The sequence below is a fragment of the Sus scrofa genome, chromosome 11 (assembly GCF_000003025.6).
Source record: "Sus scrofa isolate TJ Tabasco breed Duroc chromosome 11, Sscrofa11.1, whole genome shotgun sequence".
NCBI classification, from domain to species: domain Eukaryota; kingdom Metazoa; phylum Chordata; class Mammalia; order Artiodactyla; family Suidae; genus Sus; species Sus scrofa.
Genome location: NC_010453.5, coordinates 4981262 through 5006516, shown reverse-complemented (window position 1 = coordinate 5006516; position 25255 = coordinate 4981262). Strand labels below are relative to the sequence as shown.

The window sequence follows — 25255 nt, the reverse complement described above, 5'->3', positions numbered from 1 at the left end:
GCTGATCTAATCATTTTTATATGTATTAAGTTATAACTGGAACAAACTGAGCCTTTTTTTTTTTTTTTTTTTTTTTTGCTTTTGAGGGCTGCATCTGCGGCATATGGAAGTTCCCAGGTTAGGGGTTGAATTGGAGCTACAGCTGCCAGTCTACACCACAGCCACAGCAACACGGGATCCATGCCATGTCTGCAACCTACACCACAGCTCATGGCCACATGGGATCCTTAACCCACTGAGTGAGGCCAGGGATCGAACCCGCATCCTCATGGATTCTAGTCGGGCTCAGTCTTACTGAGCCACAACGGAAACGTCCAAGGATCATTTTAAATAATATTCTTTTACTTATCAGTGTTCCTGATAAGCTTGGAAAGTTGCAGCAATTGAATTTCTTGTATCTCACCCATAGTTAAGATGATGAAGTCTGGGAATCTTAATTATGAGTAATACCCCCCCCCATAAAACCTACCCTGACCGTGGTTTAGTTCCACTTCATTTATGTGATCATGTGAGTCTGATCACAGAGTAGCAGTGTCCTGCTGATGTCTTTGCAGTTATTGAGGGAAATGACAAAAAAAGTTGGTTCTTTTCTGTAGCTTTAGATACTTTTTTAAATGGAAAAATGTAAGATTGACTTGAGCAAAATCTGCCATCTAAAATCATCTGTTTGGAGTTCCCTTTGTGGCTCAGTGCTTAACGAACCAGGCTAGGATCCATGAGGATGCGGGTTCAAGCCCTGGCCCCACTCAGTGGGTTAAGGATCCGGTGTTGCTGAGAGCTGTGGTGTAGGCTGCAGATGTGGTTCAGATCCAGCATGGCTGTGGCTGTGGTGTAGGCCAGCAGCTGCAGATCCGATTTGACCCCTAGCAAGCCCTCTCTTGCATGTACCCTTGTCTGCAAAAGTAGAAATTTCCAGGTTGGAATACTTGGAGTATCCAGTACTGTGGAGATGAAACAAACAAACAAACAAACACAAAAACCCCTCCTGAGAAGCTTTGGGTTTAGATCATTTTTATAGTAAACACAGTGCTGAATAATAGTAAAGAAAAATGTGTAGTTCCTGTCATGGCTCAGCGGAAATGAATCTGACTAGGAACCATGAGGGTGCGAGTTCCATCCCTGGCCTCGCTCAGTGGGTTAAGGATCTGGCGTTGCCGTGAGCTGTGGTGTAGGTCGCAGACACAGCTCAGATCTGGCATTGCTGTGGTTCTGGCGTAGGCCGGCAGCTACAGCTCCGATGAGACCCCTAGCCTTGGAACCTCCATATGCTGAGGGAGTGGCCCCAGAAAAGGCAAAAAGACAAAAAAAAAAAAAAAGAAAAAGAAAAAGAAAAGAAAGAAAAATGTTTGTTTCGTAGTGGGGGGTGGAGGTGGGATATGTGCTCAGAGCACAGTTCTAGAATCCTGGAATTGGGGATCTGTAAGTAACGCAGAGCGTGTCTGCTTTGGTCCACTGGTCCCTAGGTAGAATAGAAGCCTAGAGAGGTGACCAAGTGCTGGTCTCAGAGCCGAGAGCGAGATGCGGACTTGGTAACCCGTCCAGTGGAAAGAAGGGGCTCGGGCCAGCCCGAAGTCCAGCTGCCGGTCTGTATCTGCAGTGTCCTCTATGGTCATCAATCCAGTCCTAAGTTTGTGTTAGGACGGACGCTTTGTGGGTTTAGGAGGGTTTTTTGGCAGTGTAACGTATATCGTGTAGCTTCATCGTATTCTGAGCCATCAGCAAGATACAGTTTCTGTTTTGCACATGAGGAAGCTGAGATTTATAAACTTGGAGTTGCTGGGCTGCTTTGTGGTGACACATTGCTTGTGCACGAGCATCAGAGCCAAACTTTGAGCCCACAGCCAGTGCTCCTTTCGTCGCCCTCTTGCTTCTTGGGTAGTTGGACGTTAGTAGAAGACTTTGATCCTCAGTTACAGAAATTAGAGATTGAAAAGGCCTTGAAAATAAGAACTTAGCCATCACTTGAAGACAACTGTTTTCTACATTTACTGTGCAGGAAGTTAAATGTTGGAAAAGTTTCCTCCTTTAGAAGAAAACAGATTATTTAATTTATTAACAGCAGAACCCTCGCCTTTGAATGTCATACAAAGCAGTAAGCAAATTATATCCAGCAGGTAAACATCACACTCAATAAAACTAAACCAGTGAAAACTGCACCTCCCGTCACAACCCAGCCCACAGTGTTTCTGCTGTGCGGCTTAGAAATTCGTGACATTCTTTAAGAAGTTAGAACTTGTGTCATCTCAGCCAGCTGGTGCGGAACATTGCTGAGAAGAGGTCACGGGCTGTGGGAGTGCGTTCTTCCTGGAAGAAAGTTCTTCCCAGGGAGGCCTTTTCTCATTGGCAGAGGTATGTCTGGGTGTCGAACTGTATAGAAATGTTTCACACTCCATACGGTGTATCGCCTTTTTGAAACAGTTTTATATCAATTCTGTTTTTAAATTACTCTAAGGTAATATAGTTTAGTATGATTTCAGAGGCATAACTCTAACTCTCAGAGCCTGCAGGAATTGAGCAGGTTAATCCAGTTTGGTTTTTTGCATTTAAAAACGTTTCGTCATAGCTTCATGGTTCAGAATGAGAAGAACTAAAGGTAGAAGGACATTTGAAATTTATAAATTTTCTACCAGCCACAGTGTAACCCCCATTTTGATCAAATATATAGGAAGTTGTTAAAAAACAATAACAGATGTCAGGACTAAAAGGTAAATATGACATATCAATAAGTGTTTTATTATGTGTAAAGAGATGCAAGATGGTGAGCAATTAAGAGCTAAATTTAAGCTGCGTGTGTGTGTGTGTGCGCGCGCGCGCGTGCGGTCAGTTACTATTTAGCAAAGCTCTGTGTATAGACAGGTAGCCTAGACACTCAACTGTCTGGGTAATAGCAACCCTCTTAGACACTGGACAACTGTGTGGTGAGTGAAAGTGAATTGTGTGGTGACCTAGTTACTCAGCTGGCACTCAGAGCCGAAGTTTCATTGCTTCCGGCGTTTTTGCTTAGCTTACTAGTTTTCTCGATTATTAAATAGGGTACATCTAGCTACAGGTGACATCTAAGAATTTTTAAATGGTTTTTCAAACAGTTCTACTTGATAAAAAGGGATGGGAGACGGGCAGCTCGGTGTGCTGAATTATACCTGTGCAGACAGTGGGAGAGTGACAGGGATGGCATTGCTGGACGCTGATATTTGATTGTTTCCCTCGTGGCAGGCACTGGGAAATAAGTTTTGATTGATTGAGGAATAGAATTTATCTAAGGGTCTCTCCTAATATGCTACGTATTTCTATACGGCCGACTATCCAGAAATGCTTCTTCCGAGGCGAGAGCTTCGGTCCGGGACAGACGGGCTCCTCCAGCCCGGGCCCAGCTCCGCGTGTGCGCTCGTTCAGCAGTGGCGTCGGGCACCGACTGGTACTTCACCTGTGAAAGAGGCGGCCAACCCCCCAGGGCTCTGCCCCGCTGTCCAGGTGACTCGGGACCCCTGTTCCCTTCCGTTGGGTCCACAAGGTCAAAGCTGCTTTCCCAGTGACCCCAAGACCTTTTCCACTCGCGCTCCCCGGGTAGAGTTTCCAGAGGAAACGACGTGTGATCTCGCAACACCGGGAAAGGAGCAACGGACTTGAGACGGGAGGGCCTCTCTCACTACTTAGTCTGAAGTTGCTTTTCCTAAAGATGTTCACATGTAATGGGCTTATGTTTTATTCTCAAGTGAGTACTGAAACACTTTAATTAATTTACTTAGTTTCGTTATTTCAAGAACGTTAGATGCATGGAATACTCAGGTGTGCGGCCTTTTAGGGTGGGCTTTTCCACTCAGCATCATTCTCTGAGTGTGCGTCCGTGGTTCATCCTCTCGAGCCGTGTTGTGTGGTGTGAACGTACCACGGTTCGTGCGACCATTCACCCGTCCAAGGACGTCTGGGTTGTTTCTGCTCTGGGGCCATGACGAATCAAGCCGACTGGTTTTTGGGTGAACATACATTTTTTATTTCCTTGGGATGAATGCCCAGGAGTGCAGTCGCTGCATTGTACGGTGTAGCAGTTGCACGTCAGTGTTTTAAGAAAAGAGCCAGACGTGTCCAGGGTGGATAAGGGGATCCTTAGATATAAAAATTTGACAATCACCGCTTTACACAAAGACAGCTGTGAAAGCTGATATGTAATATATACAATAAGACAATTTTCTTGTGTTGATAACGTCAAGCGAAAAAAGAAAGAAACTTTTTTCTGAGATTTTTGAAGGTTAAGGAAGTAATGTCTTATTCCTAGTTTGTTTATCATCACAAGGCAAGGTCCAGTATGTTGATTGCTTCGCAGTGCCACAAATAAATGTGCAGGTTTTCTCATATATTTACATAGTTGTATAATACATCTCAGGCCTCTTGATACATTTCAGGCTCCAGTATGAGCCTGAGGACAAATTTTTTTTATTGTGTCATGTGTGCCAAGACCTGGGAATACGAGAGATAAAGGAGATACTGTCTCTACCCTGGAAGAAGTGAGAAGACAGAGCAGCTAGCCTGCAGATGCAGTGATTGCTGAGATGACGGTATGTGAAAAAAGCAGCAGGGACAGAGAAGGAAAGGGCCAGGTGGTCCCTAAAGGGACGGGGTCCCAAGAGCTGAAAGGAAGCTGAGGGCATCTGACAGAGGAGCTGGAGGTGGAGCCAAGACTTGGGGCGGCCGGGAACAGGGTTTTGCCAGGACGCACAGGGCGTGTCAGAGGAACAGAGCTCTTGCCCCTCTAAGCGTACTTGGGTGCAAATCCTTAGCTCGTCACCTTTTCTCCTGGGCTGGTGCCAGGGAGGACTGTTCAGCCTGAATCAAAAGTACCATCATGAGAAAGGATCTGAATAACATGGTTTGGGAGTGTGCAAATTAACTGTGAAAAACCATAGCTCCTTCTGAGAGTCTTGATGATGTAGCAGGATGTTCTTGTCTTGTAAACCGGGAAGGGCAAGCATGTTAACCACACCCGGAGGTAGGTGGTAAGCAGAGGCTTGTAACTCCCTCTCCACTGCACCGGCTGTCTTTCAGGATGTTAGTTGCAATGGGCTGTAATAGCCCAATTTAATAGCACCCATCTGTTTACTGTTCTTAGCTACACAGATCTTGTAGTTTGTAGAGGTATACATTCTTCATGTTTTGGAAAATATTTAAGACTACTCTTCATTGAACTTGTATTTTAGTACTTCAAATTATACTAATAGAATATCAAATCAAAATTAAACTGGGGCCTTTCCTCCTGTATACACACCTATATTTCTGGCCACCTGACTTAGCAGGAGTGAGCGAGCTTCCTGTCACCCAGTCGGTCATTCAGCATTGACCAAGCCTCTCCCCTGGGGGAGGTGCAGCCCATAAGGAGCTCACACTCAGGGGCGGACAGCAGTGTGGGCAGCCCTGTGAGCTGTGACAGTGCACCCTCGCACAAGGTGCCCACAAAGTCACCTGCCTGGGCTGGGGGGGAGGGCGGGGACCGGGGAGTGGAAACCAGGCTCCAGCTGCCTTTGACATTGTAAAATTCGTACACTGAGGCTTTAATGAAACACCCTTCCTCTTTCCTATAATTATTTAATTTACCATTGGGTTGTTTTGAAACAAGAAAGAGCTGGATTTATCGTCCGCCTCTGTTACTGAGTAATTACAAGTTGCGTGGCTTTGGTCAAATCATAAAATCAATCTCTACGTTTCTACTTAATCTCTAGGAACAGTAATAAGAGCTAACATTGACACAGCACCTATTACGTCCCCATTATTCTTTACGTCACCCCTTCGAGATAGGCACTGTCGCCACCCCTATTTTATGTACGGTAAGGAAGCCGGCCGCGGAGGAGTGCAGTAAGGTCACAGGGCTGGTGAGTGACTGAAGGCGGATTTGAACCTCACAGACGGCCCCGGGGTGTGTGCTCTAACCACGCAGGCTGTACGGTCTTGAAACTCTTTAATCCGTGTTTGTGTGCACGTGTTGGTGATGTCCCGTGGTAAATCCTCATCTCATGTCTGTGTTAGGGCAACACAGAGGCATTTCGGGGCTGTTGATAACGCAGTTGTTCTTTGGTACCTTAAATGGGAACTTGTTATTTTTCCTCATGAGAAGATTCTGTGATAAAATGAAAATAATCAGCCTAAGGTTATTTTGAGATTTAGAAAAGAGCAAAAATATAATTGCCCTAAGAGAAGTGCTTCCTTAGTTATTATGTGGGAGGCCAGAGTTGCAGTATATTTTCTTGAGGGAAAAGAATAGAATAAATACTAACCACAAAGAAGAGCAAAGGCTGCGTGAATTTTCCTGCCAGTTGAATAGGAAGCGAGAGCTTGGGGACGTTCTGTACGAAAATACCTAGGTCCAAGCAGTCTTTGCCTAAGATAAATGATGTTTTTCTCCATAATCTCACATCCCTTGGACGGCTGTTTTAAAAGTTAGGATGCTCAGAGAGTGAAGAGTAAGCCCCATGAGCTAGAAAATACAAGTGTTTGCCCTTTTAGCAGTGGACTGATCATTTAGATGACAGGCTGCTATTATTGTTTTATTAGCTTTTTTTTTTTTTTTTTGTCTTTTTAGGGTTGCACCTGTGGCATATGGAGGTTCCCAGGCTAGGGGTCCAGTCAGAGCTGCAGCTGCCGGCCTACACCACAGCCACAGCAACACCAGATCCCAGCCATGTCTGTGACCTATACTACAGCTTATGGCAACTCGGGATCCTCAACCCATGGGCAAGGCCAGGGATCGAACCCACAACCTCATGGTTCCTAGTTGGATTCGTTTTCACTGCGCCACGACAGGAACTCCTTATGTTGTTTTTAAAACCATTTCATCTGAAGTCAGCCATCCCATCTGAATTTTGTCCCTCCCCCACATAATTCATGGCACATAATTCATGGAAGTTCTCGTTAAATCTGTTAAAATGGTAATGTTTTTTCCTGATAAACATTCTAGGTAAATAAAACTGCAAACGCACATGTGTGATGCGAAGGGAATTTTATCTCGGAAACAAATGCCAGTAGCGTGAATACGGGGTCTGTTCTTGCCATCTCGCTGGACACCAGGCTTCAGGACCCCGTGCTGAGCTCATTTCCTGGCCTCGTTTGGCCCCCCGCTCACAGTCCCGGATGTGCCAGGCACACTCAGGCCCTCTGACTTGGCCGCATTGCCCTTGTCCATTTTCTCTCTGCCCAGGGCTTCCTGTTCCAGCACAGCACCCCCATCCCACCCCTCTCTTTTGGAAGCATGTCTGGCCCCAAAGCCACGCTGAGTTAGATGCCCGTTCTGCTCTGCTGTCTCTGCACTCACGGGCACCCTGTGCATTGGTGCTTAGAGAACGTGCTTCCTTGACTTTGCATAATGGGCCTTCTGAACTGTCCTCTCCCTCCCTCTCCCGTCTCCTTGTTCTCTGTCTGGCATGTAGCAGAGACTAAATACTCCCAGTGAACGTAGCTGCTGCCCTTGGAGGTGCTTTTTTAACCCCTTAGAGCAGCAGGAGGTGTCGAGGCCCTTAGAAGAGGGGAGCACCCCTTGCTAGTCCTGCACTCACCTGAGCAGACTGCTGTCCCAGAGGAGATGGCACTTTGCATGCACACGCACACGCACACGCACACACACACACACACACACACACACACTGCTGCTCTGAGTAAGCAAGAACTAATGAGGGTGTGGGAGTGTGGAATAATATGAGGTGGGGCTGGCATTTATAACATGCTTATCTGTGTGGTTGAATTATAGTAGTTTTTTTTTTCTCATAATGGCATAAAATAGTATTGAAGTTGTGGAATTTGCAGAGATATTATTTATATATGCTGTGCGGGTCAGTCTTGCTACAATCTGCATTATGTGTAGAGAGAATATTCAAATCATACATATGTATTTTGAAATCCATTTTTCCCTCAAACAGTGTAGAGCACAGGTCATTTTTTAATAGACACTGAATTATCCTTGGGACGACATTTCAAAGCCACAGCCTTTGGGGTAGCACTGTAAATGCATAAAATCAGTCAGAAGCAGGGAACCATGCCTGCGACGGCAAATGCGAATGTATGACATGCTACACCTCAAAGTGCATTATTAGCACACGAGGTGATTAACTGGTGTTAAAACTGCCATTGAGCAGTGAACTCGCAGGGATTTCAGCCAGTAGGACAAAATTATGTCTTATGTCACACCTCCTATTAATATACATCTTTGCTCTTAACCCTGAGTTCTTTTTTCATCAAGAATTTGGCAACACGAGTCATTCTTCTTAGCCAGCAAGCAAATTAGCTAATTTCACTTTTATGTTTTTGTGATAAATTCATTTCCTGATCTAAATTTTAATTTTTTTTTACTAAAAAAAGAAGTTCACTGGAGTTCGCATCATGGCTCAGCGATAACAAATCTATTATCCAAGAGGAAGCAGGTTCGATCCCTGGCCTTGCTGAGTGGGTTAAGGATCCAGCGTGGCCATGAGCTGTGGTGTAGGTCACAGTTGCAGCTCAGATCTGGCATGGCTGTGGCTGTGGCGGTGGCGTAGACCGGTGGCTACAGCTCTGATTCAACCTCCGTATGCCATGGGTGAGGCCCTAAAAAGACAAAAAAAAAAAAGTTAACTCGTCATATTATGCTAATTCTTTTAGCCTATCTTGATTGATGTTACCTTTCTGGTTGTTTTGTTTTGTCTAGAAAAACAGGCCTTGGCTTTAGTCTAACACGTCACTGTCTTTTCAAGGAAAGCCCCCCTTAGTGGACGTGTATGTAACGCATGAAGACCCAGAGGCTGCCTCAGCCGATTCCAGATGGGAACGACGAGTGATGAGATGGTGTCTGTGGACCCGAACTCCTCCTCCTCCTCCTTCAATCCCCTGTGTTTCGAGTGTGGCCAGCAGCACTGGACGAGAGAAAACCACTTGTACAATTACCAGGACGAAGTGGACGATGACCTGGTGTGCCACATTTGCCTTCAGCCTCTGCTGCAGCCGCTGGATACCCCCTGTGGACACACGTTCTGCTGCAAGTGCCTCCGGAACTTCCTGCAGGAGAAGGATTTCTGTCCATTGGACCGGAAGAGACTTCACTTTAAGTTGTGTAAGAAGTCTAGCATTCTAGTTCATAAACTCCTGGACAAATTATTGGTTTTATGTCCGTTTTCTTCAGTGTGCCAAGATGTAATGCAGCGCTGTGACCTGGAGGCACATCTCAAAAACAGGTAAGCAAACAAGAGAGAAAGAAAGAGAAGTAACTCTGGGTCATCAAAAGGTAGCTCAAGTGAATAAAAATGAGATAAAAAATAGCAAGATATCAGTAAGTAAAGAGACACATGGAATTCAGGACGTACAATAAATAAGCTGTAGGAAACCGTTTTTATCGTCATTACTTATCGCATACTCTTAAGACAGGAAGTACCATTTTATACCTGTTCCTATTTCTGCTGGTATCATAAGTTGTTGTAGTCACATGGAGAGCAGGATATAATGATAGACTCTTTGGGGCAAGGCAGTTCGGCAGTTTGTTTCAAAAACTGTCAAGGTCAGTGTCCTTCGATACACTTTGCTGTCCTGAGGAAATCGCCCCAAAGGAGTCCCTGCCACGCTGCACCGGGTTCCGCAAACCCGAGTCGGTCTAAGTCCTGACCAGCAGGGGAGGGTTTGCAAATGCAGGCGTACGTCAGTGATCCGGATGTTGTGCGGCTGTTAAAAATGATAATCTCGTTGGAACACGGACCTGCATTGAGGCACCCCTCAGAGATGTCGTGGGTTCGCCTCCTCCAGACCATCGAAATCAAGTGAGTGTCAAATATGTAATCCAGAGAGGCGCACGAATTTTTTAACTTCCCAGTGCATATAAAAGTTATGTTCGGAGTTCCTGTCGTGGCTCAGCAGGTAGCAAACCTGACTAGCATCCATGAGGACATGGGTTCGGCCCCTGGCCTCGCTCAGCGGGTTAAGAATCCGGCATTGCTGTGAGCTGTGGTGGAGGTCGCAGACGTGGCTGGGATCCCGTGTGGCTGTGGCTGTGGTGTCTGTCGGCAGCTGTAGCTCCAATTGGACCCCTAGCCTGGGAACCTCCATATGCTTCAGGTCCGGCCCTAAAAGGCAAAAAAAAAAGTTAGGTTTACACTGTACTGTAGTCTGGTCAGGGTGCAATAGCATTACATTTAAAATGTACATCCCTTGATTGAAAAAGACCTCATTGCTAAGAAATGCTGACAACACACAGAGTTGCCACAAACCTTCAATTTGTAAAAGAAAAAAAAAAAAAGGCAGTGAGGCACAGTAAAATGAAGTACAATAAAGCGAGGTCTGCCTGTTTTCATGATTTTATTTGCTTAAGGTCTTGTAAAACTCTGTGTTCAGAAACTAGACTGAACAAGTACCAGGGGGTGGAGACTCTGTACCATTTAGTGGGGATTTTTGTTCTACCAAAAGCTTTTTAAAAGGTTAAGTAATTTAGCTGATTGGTGAGTTTTATAATTTGACTTTGATAAAAAATTTGATCTTTAAAATTATTTAAACCCTTAGGAAGGGTCAAAACACATCTCTTTTGTCTTAAGTAGAATCACATAAAATGACCAAAACAAATGTTTTGACTTCTAAATGTCGAAGTTACACCAGTGTAAATCTGCAGTAATCTTGAGTGCCGTGAAAAACAATGCATCGTATACCATCTATTGGATTAAGAAGTAATAGTGTAAGTCAGTACAGAACAGCCTATCATAGTCCTCACAGATGAAATCACAGCTTTGAGTCTAATCTCATCAACACAGGTTAAAATCAGAAAACCGAGTCACACAGATTTAGAGACAGGTAATGGTACGTTGAGACTTAAAGTCAGTATTGGGATTTCCCATCCTAACAGACCTTAGCTCAGGCCGAATCATGTTCTCTGCCAGCACGTGGTAGCGAGAGTTGGAAATACACCTGAGTGTACACGTTCATTCCGTTCCCCAAAGAGTGTGCTCGTTAGGAATAATGTAGATGTATGAGAAAGGATGAGATGTCAGAAACATGCAGGTTTATAGAGAGATTACTTCAGTATGAGCTGCATTGTCTACAAATAAGAGCTAAGACAAAAGAGTGGGATAGGTACACGGATTTGAAAATGCATGTAGGTTTTTGTGGATCTCTGGTCATCAGGAGGCATAGACTCTGAACATGGTAGGAGAGACTTCTGGAAATTGACACCACACTGCCTGGGTCAGGCCCAGTTATGGCTGAGGTTGAGGAATATTTCAGGCTTTTCTTATTTCTCGCAGTAGAACTACGCTTTTCAGGAGATAAGTTTTTTTATGTGACTCTCTTATGAACATCCATTTGGGGATGTTAGAGGAACTGAACCATCTCAGTTCAGTTAATCACTGATAGCAGTGAGATTAAAAGTACACTATTATTTTAGGATTATTAACTAAAATGCATACGAGAATTTAATACATAGTTGAAGTATCATTGGTATTTTCTGTCAAGCTGTTTATGTTGATGATGTAAAAACTTGAGCATTGCAAACTCTCCATTTATAGGTTGATAAAAGCTAAGCAGTTATGTCCAGTTGAAAGTTCCATTTTCTAAATGTGCTTATGAATATTTGAGCTACTCACTTAATCATTTCCAAAGTGTTATAAGCCTTTGTTGTGAAAGATACATTGAAAAAGGTGAACAGTTTGAAAAGGTAGGTGACGTGCTTTGTGTAAATAGCTAAGGGTGACTACTGATGATAAAAATTAGAAAGTTGAGGAGTTCCTGTTGTGGCTCAGTGATTAACAAACCCAACTAGTATCCATGAAGTTGCGGGTTTGATCCCTGGCCTTGCTCAGCGGGTTAGGGATCTGGCATTGCTGTGGCTGTGGTGAAGGTCACAGACTCAGCTTGGATCCCCAGTTGCTGTGGCTGTGGTGTAGGCCGGCAGCTATAGATCCAATTCAGCCTCTAGCCTGGGAACTTCCATATGCCATGAGTGCGGCCCTAAAAAGACAAAAAATAAAGATTAAAAAAAAATTAGAAAGTTGACACTATTCAGTTAAATTGTTCATCTTTGTTCTGGTTATCTATTGTTGAGAAACTAACCACCCTAAATACACTGACGTCAGGCAGAGAGCACGTGACTCAGCTCGTGGCTTCTGTGCGTCTGGGGTTCAGACAGGGCGCGTTAGGGTGACTTGATGCTGTTCTGGCCGGTCTGGGCCACAGCTGGGAAGAACGGAAAGGCGGGGACGGCAGCAGCTGGAACTGGAGGGTTTACCTCCAAGACCGCAGCTTCAGCAATGTATGTCTGGCAGCTCACTGGAGCCACCAGAGGCATGGATTCAGCTGGGACTTGTCCACTGGAGAGCCTAGAGGTGGCATCTCCAGCAGGGTGGCCTCAGGGTATTGAAAGGTCTCACATGGGTTCCAGTAAGTGAGGCAGAAGCTGCATGACCTTGTATGATCCGGCCATGAAGTTGTTAGCAGCCCTTAGGCTGTAGTCACAAGACTGCCAGGTTTCAGGGGACATGAACTTCACCTCCTTAGGGGAGGCCACCAACTTTGCAGCCATGTTTTGGTTTTTTTAATATTTTGTCTTTTTTTAGGGCCGCACCCCTTGCATATGGAGGTTCCCAGGCTAGGGGTCCAATCAGAGCTACAGCTGCTGACCTACACCACAGCTCACGGCAACACCGGATCCTTAACCCTCTGAGCAAAGCCAGGGATCGAACCCCCATCCTCCTGGTTCCTAGTCAGATTCGTTAACCCCTGAGCCATGACGGGAACTCCTGTAGCCAGGTTTAAAACCAACACAGACCTGCAGTAAGAATGATGTCATGAGACACAGGATTGTGACGATTTTAATTAGTAATGGAAATATGGCATTAGGAAATGTCGGTTCAATCTGGTAAGGCTGAGTTTAAAACGACCTTCCCTGTTTGAACAAAATTCTGCTCTTAAGAAATCTGCTTCGGTTTGAGAACAGACGATAATTTCCCCTGTGGCTAAAAGTAAAGCATTTATGAAAGACGAGTGTGTTTTTAAATAAAATCACCAGTTATAACTGATGATATGTTAGAAAAACAATGAAGAATTTTAAAAGATGTGGGAAAGTGCCCATCTTTGAAAGGAGAGCTAAAGCCCATAGGAAATATTGTATATACTGCATGACGCATACACATTGTAGTCATTAGTCTGAGATCCTGCCCGGCAGCAGCCCTCCTCCCTCCTCCCGGCCTCCTCCTCAGCAGTTTAACATTTAAAGCTTATGGTAATTGTAAATGATTTTTTTTTTTTTTGGTCTTTTTGTCTTTTGTTGTTGTTGTTTTTGTTGCTATTTCTTGGGCCGCTCCCGCGGCATATGGAGGTTCCCAGGCTAGGGGTTGAATCGGAGCTGTAGCCACCGGCCTACGCCAGAGCCACAGCAATGTGAGATCCGAGCCGCGTCTGCAACCCACACCACAGCTCAGGGCAACGCCGGATCCTTAACCCACTGAGCAAGGGCAGGGACCGAACCCGCAACCTCATGGTTCCTAGTCGGATTCGTTAACCACTGCGCCACGACGGGAATGCCTGATGTTTTTTGTTTTTTTTTTTTTTTTTTGGTTAAATTGAGCATTTGTGCCCTAGTTTATAGCAAGGTTTAGAATCATTTTTTTCTTTTCCTCTTAAAACTTAAGAGTTTAACTGTATTCTAAAAAACTCTGAGGAAGTTTGTTTTTGTTTTTGTTTTTTTATGCTGAGAGCTTTTCTAGTTCATCAAATGGTTTTGAAGCCTTTAAGGTTCAGGGTAGGCTGAGGCAAGCTTCCTTTTTTAAAGTCACATTTTAGCTTGGAGAGAAGTTTGTGTTTGGCCCATTTTCAGCAGGATTTTTTTTTTTTTAACCTACATAAAGTAAAAAGCAGATATATATTTGTACATTATGTATCTGGTAAGAGTCTAGTATCCAGACTATATATGTAAAGAATTCTTACAACTCAGAAGAAAGATCAAGTAATCTGATTTTAAATGATCCAAGGATTCGGATAGATATTTCTCCAAAGAAGATATCAAAGGCCCATGAGCACATGGACAGATCTTACCGTCATTCAGCCGTTTCATGAGGGATTGTAAGCAGTCTCAGCTACTCTGGCCCTTATCAAATAGAGGATTTGCACATATGCTCTCTGTTCTGTCACTTGTCTTTTCATTTTCCTGTGTCCTTCGAAGAACGCACAAGTTGAGTGTTGATGAAGTCCAGTTTGTTTTTTCTTGTGCTTTTGGTGTCATGGCTAAAAACCATTGCCTGATCCAAGGTCATGAAGTTTTACCCCATGTTTTCTTCTAAGACTTTTATTGTTTTACTTCTGATGTTTGGGGTTTTGATCCATTTTGAATTAATTGTCATTACAGAACATGTGTATGATTTAATACTTTAAATTTTATTGAGGCTTTTTACACGGCCTCGTCGTACACTGTCCATCCTGGAGAATGCTCCGCGTGTGCTTAAGAATGTGTGTCCTGTTGTTGATAGGTGGAGTGTTCTATAGATTGCTTTTGGGTCAAGTTGATTTACAGTATCGTTAAAGTCTCTTTTCTTATCCTTAGGTCTAGTTGGTCTATTTTTTTTCCCCCCTCTGGCCATCTTGCAGCATATGGAAGTTCCAGGGCCAGGGATCAAATCCGAGCCAGGGTTGTGACCTGTGCTGCAGCTCCAGCAACACCAGACCCTTAACCCGCTGGGTCAGGCCAGAGATGAGACCTGCATCCCAGTGCGCCAGAGACATCGCAGATTCCATTGCACAGCAGGAACTCCGTGTAGCCATTGTTGAAAGTGGGATATTGTAGACTATAATTTTTTTTTTCTCCTTTTAATCCTGTCATTTTTGGCTTCATGTTCTTTGAAGGTCTGCTGTTAGTTGTGTTTATAATTGTTACAGCTTTATGATAGCTCAAACCTTTTCCTTAATGTAGAGTGTTTTGTCACTAGAAACAATTTTCTTATTAAAGTCTATTTTGTCTAAAATTAGTTTACCTACTCAGCTCTCTTTAGGTTGATGTTTGTATGGTATATCTTTTTTCCTTTCCTTTTAATTTTAACCCATTTGTGTCTTTGAAATGTATCTCTTATAGGCAGCATATAGTTGGATTCTGTTTGTTTAGACCAGAATTGATTAGGGGTTTTTTTGTTTTTGTTTTTTTGCTTTTATAGGGCCGCACCTATGGCACATGGAGGTTCCTAGGCTAAGGGTCGAATCAGAGCTACAGCTGCCGGCTTCCACCACAGCCACAGCAACACAGGATCCAAGCCACGTCTTCGACCTATACCACAGCTTACGACAATGCCGGATCCTTAACCCACTGAGCGAGGCCAGAGATCAAACCTGTTGTCCCTATGGATGCTAGTCAAATTGGTTAACTGCTGAGCCATAACAGGAATGCCTATCCCTTTGTTTTTGTTTTTTTGTTTTTTTTTCCATGTTTGTTTCTGTTCCTCCGATTGGATAATCTCAATTGACCTGTCTTCAAGGTCACTGATTCTTTCACATGCTCAAATCTCCTATGAATTCTGTTAGTGAATTCTTCCTTTCATTTATTCTACTTTTTAAATCCGGAATGTGTTTTTGGTTCTTTAATATGACATATATCTTTACTGATACTTTCATTTGGTGAAAAATACCATTCTCACATTTTCCTTTCGTTATGTAGCCATGGTTTCCTCTGTTCTTTGAACACCTGGCTTAAGTCATTATCTGCTAAGGCCCATGTCTAGGTTTCCTCAGGAACAGTTTCTGTTAACTGCTTTTTTTCCCCCATGTATGGGCCATACGTACTTATTTCTTTGTGTGTCTTTTAATTTTGTATTGAACACTAGACATTTTAAGTAATATAATGCAGCAACGCTGGAAATTAACTTTTTCTCTTCAGGATTTGTTATTGCTGTTTGTTGTTATTGTTTGCTTGTTCAGTGATGTTTCTAATCAGCTAAGGATCGGACAGAGAATTCCTTAAATGCCTGTAACTCTTCCACTCTTCCCGAGGAGCTCAGTGTGCATGGCGGGGCACACCTCCTGCACCCAGACAGCTGACAGTTCCTCTCTAGCCCTTTTTTTTTTTTTTTTTTTTCCAATTTTAGGGTTCCACCCATGGTATATGGAAGTTCTGGGCCAGGGGTTGAATCTGAGCCATGGCTGCAGTCTACTGCAGCTGCAGCAGTGCTGGATCCTTTAACCTACTGCGCCAGGCCAAGGATGGAACCCACACCTCCGCAACGACCCGAGCCGCTGCAGTTGGCTTGTTAATCTGGCACCGTGGCGAGAACTCCCTTCTTGGCCTTTATTTGCTGCTTTCACCCAGGTTGGTGCTGGCCAGAAGTGAGAGCTGAGGGCCTTCTCAGTTCTCTTCTGTGCATGTGTGTGTGTAGCCCTGGACATAGCAACTCGGATGGACACTTTATAACCCTGCTTTTCCTTTTAAACTTTTTGATTAGCCTTTTGTCTGTCTACCTCAGGCAGCCACAATCTTAGACAATAGTACTAAGTGAAGAGACTGTTTGTACTGGGTGAGCCCCAAGACAGGTCAGATAAAGACGGCCTTGTGCATGAGGTCTTCCAGGGAACCAACAGGTCAGTTGCTGACAATTCTCCACAGACGGGGCTTTGAAGGCGCGTCCATCAGCTCCTCCAGTGGCCTCCAGACTCCCGTGTCCGCTGTGAGTGGGGGCCGTTGCTTTTCCAGGCTCCTGCAGAGGTGGGGGTGGGAGTAGGGCAAGTTCAGATGCTCCAGAGCTCACCGTTCTTGCTGAGATTCAGCCACTTTTCTTGAATACGTGTACTCCAGATTGCTAAGAGCTATGCCTAATTTCCAGGGCTCAGAAAGAGTTGGTTCTGATCATTTTTGTCCGTGTTTGCATTACTTTGCGGAGGAGAGAGGCTTTTCAGATCCCCTTAATCCGGCATTGTCACTGATAGCACCTTAACTGCTTTTTGCATGTTGTAATCCGTAACTGTTCTTACCATTTTTCTTGGTTCTAAGAGGCTCACGTCCTCTGAGTGTCGTTAAGTACCTGGCGAGCCGCCGGCGTTTACCACCGCGTCGTCTCATTCTACCTCTAGTGTTACTGCCGCCACCACCGCCACCGCTAATACTATAACAGTGTGTCCTGTTACGCGGTGTGTCTCCTCGTGTGAGTTACTGTTAGGTCAGAGAATGATGCCACTGTGTCCTAAATCCCGTGAGTTCACAGGTAACTTCTGCATCAGGAGAGCCAGAATAGTGGAGTGAAATTACAACCTTCAGCAGCAAAGGAAAAGTTCCTCAGTTGGGCTCTGGCTGCTGCAAGAGGCTTTTGGCTTCAGCACACTAAAAAGCACACCTGCATACGGAGAACCGTCCCCAGGAAGGTGCAGCCCTCCGCCGAGGCAGTCACACGGCCTCCAGTGCCCCTGTTAAGGGCAGCCCCTGCCTCAGAGCTGCGCTTCCACCACGTGCCTACCCCGAGCTCTGAGTCGGCGTCAATGCTCTTCTTTGCTACTGTTTTTAATCACGGGTAATAGCCTCTGTGCTCGCCTTCTGCTCCACAGAGTTACCTGTTTGAATGGTCCCAGCCATATCCTCAGTGCCAGGTGCAGTTTGTGTTACGATTATTATATGCTCCATTTTCAAAGATGCATAGGTTTTTGGTATGGTTTGTGACTTTTGTTTGTGTTTTCATGACCACCAAAGCCTTTCTCTGTCTAACATCCTGTGATTGTGTTTCTAAGTACAAGTGTGTGGGACAAATTCAGTTGATGTTTTCTGAAGGCCTAGAAAAAGAACTCCCTAGGAGTGAGTTTATTTAGTATGATACAGTGTACAGAGCAGGCACCTTTCAAATCAGATCTGAGTTTGTTTGGATTTGGGCTCCAATTTAATAGCGGTGTGATGTTGGCCTAGTTGTCCAAGTTTCCCATTTGTAAAATAGGGGTGATAGAGCAGCTGTGAGGATTCAGTGTGATACTGTACAGAAGAATCTACACAGCGGCTGGACAAATTAGTCCAAAAGTACTGGTTCCTTCCTTTCTCTCTCAGTTCCAAAAGTTTATAGACTTGAAGGATGCTGCTCTGGGCCGTCTGTGGTCAGGAGCTTTGCTTTGTTCACGCCTACTCTGATTGACTCCTTCCCTGATCATCTTTAAAAAAAAAAAAAGAATAAGTTTTACTGAGATATATTTCACCTGCCATAAACTTCACCTGTTTTTAAGTATACAATTCATTGGTGTTTAGTATGTTCACAGAATTGCGTGGCCATTATCACAGGCTAATTTCTGGCACATTTCAACACCCACACAGAAGCTCTTTACCTGTTAGCAGCCATTCCCCATTCCCAGATCCACCAGGGTTTTTTTTGTTGTTGTTGTTGTTTGTCTTTTTGCCTTTTCTAGGGCCGCTCCCGCAGCATCTGGAGGTTCCCAGGCTAGGGGTCTAATCGAAGCTGTAGCCGCGGGCCCACACCACAGCCGCGACCTACACCACAGCTCACAGCAATGCTGGATCCTTAACCCACTGAGCAAGGCCGGGGTCAAACCCGCAACCTCCTGGTTCCTAGTCGGGTTCGTGAACCACTGCGCCACCAAGTTTGAAAGTCCTCTTTTCCTCAAGCTCTGCCAGTTTCAGTGCGTGGTTTTTGTAGAACGCATGCATTTTGATAGCAGAACTGCCTGTGTTATAGTCTGGGCTCTTCCTGCATCATCAAAAGAGTTCTTTCTAAGGTCGCCTTAACCTTCTAGTTTCCAAATCAGATCAGCACTGCGGCCCTTATCGTCTTCGTCCCTTGATGGCATTTGCACAGTGGGCCGCTTTTTCTTCGCTGACATTCTGGTCTAGTTGCTGTCTCAGTCTGCTCAGCTGGTCCATCGAGTTTGAATGTGGATGCCCCCGAAGGTTCTCCCCATAACCTTCCTCTGATTCTGGGTATGGTCATTCTTCCACATTTTCACATGATATCATTTGTAGCATCTTTAATTCCTGTTAGCAATTTGCTGTCCCATTGGGAACTTAAGTCTACCTGTTTCTTCACCTCTCTGACCACTTTGTTTTGCTTTTTAAATTTGTTTTTCCATGTTTAATAACTATAAGGTACCCCTTATGGTTATGCTGTAGGTTTGTCAGTTGTTAGCTAGGCTAATCCCCAAGTGTCCATATTTTTTATATTTCCTCCTCAATCCCTGCTTCTAGTCCTTTTTTCCATTAAAGACTAGCCATTGCCCATATAGATATTTGTGTGTGATATGTATTTTGAGAATTAAGTCATTACCTACTTTCTTTCATAAGTGTTTTTTTATGCTTCCGTTTTTGTGTCAATGTTTTTCCTGGAAAAACTATTTTTAAATTGAATAAAATATATTTTTTGAAAATTTCAGAGTTCCCGTTGAGGCTCAGTGGTTTAAGAACCCGACGTAGTATCCATGAGGATGTGGGTTCCATCCCTGGCCTTGCTCAGTGGGTTGAGCATCCTGTGTTGCTGTGGCTGTGGCGTAGGCCGGCAGCTACAGCTCCAATTTGACCCCTAGCCTGGGAACCTCCATATGCCACAGGCTCGGCCCTAAAAAATAAAGAAAAGAAAAGAAAAATTTCATATACCTGACAAAAATAAATTTTTCAGTGATAGAGTTTTCAAAAACATTCTCCAGGCTCTAGCAGGAACACTCCCTGGAGCACTGCGCTGCATGTGGAAAGGAAAATCAGTTTTACTCCTTAGCAAAGTGAAGAGAAACCAAGGCAGGAAAGAGTGTTGAATAAAGAAATTTCATAATGAGCCTTTTCAAGAACCTGGAATCTAAGGACCTAAAATAACCTTTAGCTCATGCAGGAAATTTTATCACTCAACTTTAAGGAATAGCTTTTCCTTCTAACTGAATTTAATTCTTTACTTCATTTTGATTGAAACTTTAGATTTTTCAGAATACTGTCACTGAGTGAAGCAGCGCAACCCTAGGCCCAGGGCTGTTGCCCACCCCGCCCATCCTCTGCGGCCCCTCTTAGCCCACAGCAGAGCGCGTGGGGTCAGGTCCCAGGTGTGTGCTGCGCTCCTGGATCCCCGCGCCTCCCTCTCCTCACCCTGGGCACTTGCCACCACTCTGTCCCTCACGGCGTCCGGCGGAAAAGAGCTGGCATCTTAGAGCCCTTCTAACGTCTGTGTCTAAAGCCTTGGTTTCAGTGTTGACACAAGCACGTGTCTGGCCCTAAATGAGTGAAAAACAAGCAAGTGAACAGTTCCTGTTTCTTGGGGCTTTTGTAAGTTTCCCAAGTACTTAGAACTAGACCCTTCAGGTTCCACGGCCTATCTGTAATTCCACTGTTGTAATTCTGATGTTGCAAACCAGGGGGTGTTTTATCTCTTTCCATGCCTGACATAAAGTAAGCTACCTGAGCCTTCGCCCTGCCTTCCTGCACAAGGTAGAGCTTCCATGTATTTCTGCCACTAACTGGTAGATGTGTGGCGTTGGCCGCGAGAGTGGAGAGGCAGGGGGCTCTCGGGGGCTAAGGCACAGCGCCTGCAGAGGAAGATGCTGAATCCCACTCCTGGGTCCAGGCTTCAACCTGTAGAAAGGATTGTGTGATCAGACCTCAGGAGAGTTCTTGCAGTATGGAGACAGCTGTACTGCTGTGCTTTACTGGTGTCTGTCTGTCTGGTAATGACATAGTCCTGAATACAATTTCTTTTTCTTTTTCTTTTTCTTTTTTAAGGCTGCACCTGTGGCATACAGAAGTTCCCAGGCTCGGGCGTGAATTGGAGCTGCAGCTGCCGGCCTACAACACAGCCCCAGCAATGCCAGATCTGAGCCATGTCTGCAATGTAGGCTGCAGCATTCAGCAACACCAGATCCTGAACCCACTGAGAGGCCAGGGATTGAGCCCACATCCTCATGGATACTAGTCGGGTTCTTAACCCACTGAGCCAAAGCAGGAACTCCCTGAATGCAATTTCTTATGGAAGCATTCTTTAACATACTCTACCAAACCACTGTTTGTGCAGATACCTTGTTTTAATTTTTTTTTTTTTTTTTATGGCCGCACCCGCGCCACATGGAAGTTCCCAGGCTAGGGGTCTAATCGGAGCTACAGCTGCCAGCCTACACCACAGCCACAGCAACATCAGATCCAAGCCACATCTGCGACCTGTAACCACAGCTCATGGCAAGGCCGGGTCCTTAACCCGCTGAGCAAGGCCAGGGATGGAACCCACAATCTCATGGTTCCCAGTCGGATTCATTTCCGCTGCGCCACAACTCGAACTCCAGATACCTTGATTTAAATTTGCGATGTGGGAGTTCCCGTCGTGGCTCAGTGGTTAGCGAATCTGACTAGGAACCATGAGGTTGTGGGTTCGATCCCTGGCCTCACTCAGTGGGTTAAGGATCCGGTGTTGCCGTGAGCTGTGGTGTAGGTCGCAGAGGTGGTTCGGATCCCGTGTTGCTGTGGCTGTGGCGTCGGCCAGCGGCTACAGCTTTGATTAGACCCCTAGCCTGGGAACCTCCATATGCCGTGGGAGCGGCCCAAGAAATGGCAAAAAGACAAAAATTAATTAATTAATTAATTTGCAATGTGGAGCAGTAAGGACTTGGTTGCAGAGGAAGTTAGGATCAGGGTCATGTGCTGCTTGTGGCTTCCGACAGGCTTTTTGCCTAGCAGCCAGTGCGGCTGTTCCCCTGGGTCCAGACTGTTGAGGCTTTTCCTTCCCAGTCCCCTGGCAGCCCTGATGCTCTCGTTGCAGATGCCCTGGAGCGTCTCTCCGGAGAGCTGCCCTGGAGAGGAGGAAGCGCAGCAAAGCGCAGTCGGAGGTCGAGAGTGAGAGCGGAGCTGCGGTCCCCGAGCTTCCAGTGACCCTACCGCCCGACGTGGACGGTGCGGGGCCCGGCCTGGCGCCTGCGGAGCGGACCCCGACGCCCGCGCCCCTTCCGGCCTGGCCCGAGGAGCCAGGCCTGGACAACCCGGCTTTCGAGGAGAGCCCCGCGGCCGACGGTACGTGTGCCCTGCCTCGTCCTTGGCCCATGCTCTCCCGGGGGCACCTCCTTCCCCCCCTCCCAGCTGCTCTCCCAACGTGGACTGTTCTTTTCCCTTTTAAAGAATTAATTTCGGCTTATAATTCACCTCCCAGGCAATTCACTCCTTCAAGTGTGCCGTTCTCCCCACAGCTTCTCTTACCAGTTAGGACGAGGTGGCATCCCTTTGTACTTCTTTCTCAGGTCACAGAGTCGTCCCCCCATGGTCTGACATGTCATAGCCACTTGTGGTTATTTACTTTGGGGGAAGAAATGTGTAGATAATCTTAACCTATAGATATTTATTGTCACTCTTTTTTCTTATTCACTAGTATTGCACAATTATAAATCATCTATCAATATAAGATGACTTGGAGGTCCCATCGTGGCTCAGTGGTTAACGAATCCGACTAGGAACCATGAGGTTGCAGGTTCGATCCCTGGCCTCACTAAGTGGGTTAAGGATCTGGCGTTGCCATAAGCTGTGGTGTAGGCCACAGACGCGGCTCGGATGCGGCTCAGATCCCACGTTGCTGTGGCTATGGTGTAGGCTGGCAGCTGCAGCGCCAACTAGACCCCTGGCCTGGGAACCTCCATACGCCACGGGTGCGGCCCTAGAAAAGACACACACACACACACACACATATATATATATGATGACTTGTTTACCCAAAAATAATCAAAATATAAAATGTTTTTCCTTCCGTGTCTTTTTCCTCTCTTGTCTTTACCTCGGCAGCCGCACAGCAGCCACTCAGTTTACCAGAAGGCGAAATCACCACGATTGAGATTCACCGCTCTAATCCTTACATTCAGCTAGGAATTAGCATCGTGGGCGGCAACGAAACGCCGCTGATTAACATCGTTATCCAGGAAGTCTATCGGGATGGCATAATCGCCAGGGACGGAAGACTCCTGGCCGGGGACCAGATTCTTCAGGTACCGTTTTCACCACTGTTAACTTGCCCTCTCGCTCTTATTCCTGAGTTTAAAACGCAGCCTTGTGATGCTTCGTGTAGCCTGAATTGGATTGAGGTTCGTTGTATTCTTTTTATATGCACGACAGATCAGGATTCATCTGAAACTTCTCCCTCTTCCCTTATACATGGTATGTATTTTTTTCTCCCCACCTTGACTTTCCATCGCACGTGGGCTCTTCCCAGCAGGTCTCCAGGGCTGGCGAGTTCAAGGCCACCCACCCACGAGGAAATGCTGGTATCCCAAGTCCAGTTTTCTCATCCATCCGTCCCTGTCCAGTTTATCTTTCTCTACTGCACTGATTGCTAACGTCTAGACAAGACAGACTGTGTGCCACTGGTTACTTCATACCCTGGAATTTAAGGTCATTCAGAAGTGATGCCGCCTCCTGCTGGCCCCTGGCCCACTGTCCTCAGTAGCCCTCACCTTCTCTTTCCAAAGACCGTCTTTAAGAAGAAATAGCAGTTCCCTAGGAACAGCTAGCTTGCGAGGAAGCGATGTTTTATAAGGGGCATGTTGAGACGGGGACGGGGAGAAGTCTCCGTTAAAGACTGGAGTTGTGTGAATCCTGGCCTGGCTATTTGAATCTTGTAAGTGGAAGTGATAGTTGAAGCTAAAAAGAAATACTTTTCTGGAAGAAGAGAGAAATATTCACAAACAAGAAAAAATACCTTGTAGGAATCCAGGCTCCCCTTTTGGTCCTTCCCGTGGCCTGTTGAGAAACACACACACACACACACACACACACACACACACACACCCCTATTCCCGTCTTCCTCTTCACGCCAGGCCCTTGCTGCTGTCTCTAATTCAGTAGAACCCCTCACCAGACACCCCTGCCACCCAGCTCTCCGCTCCTAAATCCAGCAGGATCCCCGCCAGGCCAGCCCCTCCGCAACTCTGCTTTCCTCGGGCAGGTGTGACCGCAGCAGCATGTCAGCCTGATGATGATTTCAGGTCCCCAGGGTCTCTCACCCAGCCTGTCACCTCAGCTTGTTCATCTCTCACCACGTTGTAGGCACTGTGCTGTTGCTGAGGGCACACCTGCCCATGCCACCCCCGCCACCTCGTCCTCTCCACCAGAAGAGCTGGACGTAGCGATCTTGCTGCCACCTGCACTCCAGCCTGTCCGTGTGCTAGTTGGTCCACCTTCAGCCTTAAGGCTCTGCCTAGCCCTTCTCGCCCACCCTGACCTGTCCTTACCTTAATAGCTGACCTCATGCAGGGCTTTACTCATTATCACTTGGCACAGAATCACAGTGAACTGTTTTTTGGGGGTTTTTTGTTTTGTTTTTTGCCTTTTTGTCATTTTCTGGAGCTGCATCCAAGGTATAGGGAGGTTCCCAGGCTAGGGGTCTAATCGGAGCCATGGCTGCCAGCCTACACCACAGCCACAGCAATGCCAGATCCTTAACCCACTGAGCAAGGCCAGGGATTGAACCTGCAACCTCATGGTTCCTAGTTGGATTCATTAACCACTGAGTCACGACCGGAACGCCAGTGGTGAACTGTCTGAATGTCCTTGTCTCTCTGTTGGGATTGCCGCCACCCTGACGGGTTTGCCGCCACCCTGACGGTCCCAACTGTGATACGGATTTCTCACAGGAGATACTTGCTGAATTAGCAGAAGCGTGGACTTGGCTATAACATCCTGACAGAAACAGCCATCTTGGTGTTTCTTCTGTGGCACAACGGGGTGGACAGCAACCAGGATGTGGGTTCCATCCCCAGCCCAGCACAGTGGGTTAAGGCTCCAGTGTTGCTATAGCTGTGGCGCAGGTCGCAGATCCAGCTTGGATTTGATCCCTGGCCAGGGAACTCCATATGCCACAGCGTGACCAAAAAAGAAAAAGAAACGGCCATTTCTCTCTCTTTTTTTTTGGCCATGCCCATGGGATGCAAAAGTTACCAGGCCAAGGATCGAACCTTCACCACAGCAATGACACCACAAGGTCCTTAACTCACTGAGCCACCAGGGAACTCCACCATCTCCTTCATTAAAACAGAACTTGGAACCTATAGGAACTTTTCTGCTCTCACTCGTATGCTGCCCCTCATGGTGTGTTACTCCCACTTTAACACTCGGGCCTCAAACCCTTCCTTCATGGCCCCTTGCAAAGCTGACACAGACCGAACTTTCTAGCGGTGTTTTATTTCTTGCTGAATCAATAGTAGGAAGAAGTAGGAGGCATGGCCAATCCCGTTATATAAAGTCAGTTTCCTGATCCCAGCATAGCAAGCTCTTCACTGTGTTGGCCAGTAAAAGCTAGTCCTTTACCGAGTGGCTGTACTTGCCATCATTTGATGACATCAGTGCCCCAGCTGCACGAGCTGGCCAAAC

General features: G+C 46.0%; 1 protein-coding gene across 1 annotated transcript in view; it reads left to right on the top strand.

The window, feature by feature from the left end:
• Positions 2331-25255, top strand: part of LNX2 (ligand of numb-protein X 2) — a 43950-nt gene continuing 21025 nt past the window's right edge. The window contains 4 exon segments of the mRNA XM_013989768.2: positions 2331-2349; positions 8709-9185; positions 21669-21916; positions 22676-22875. Coding sequence (XP_013845222.2) covers positions 8776-9185; positions 21669-21916; positions 22676-22875 — 858 coding nt within the window. The 5' untranslated portion in view covers positions 2331-2349; positions 8709-8775.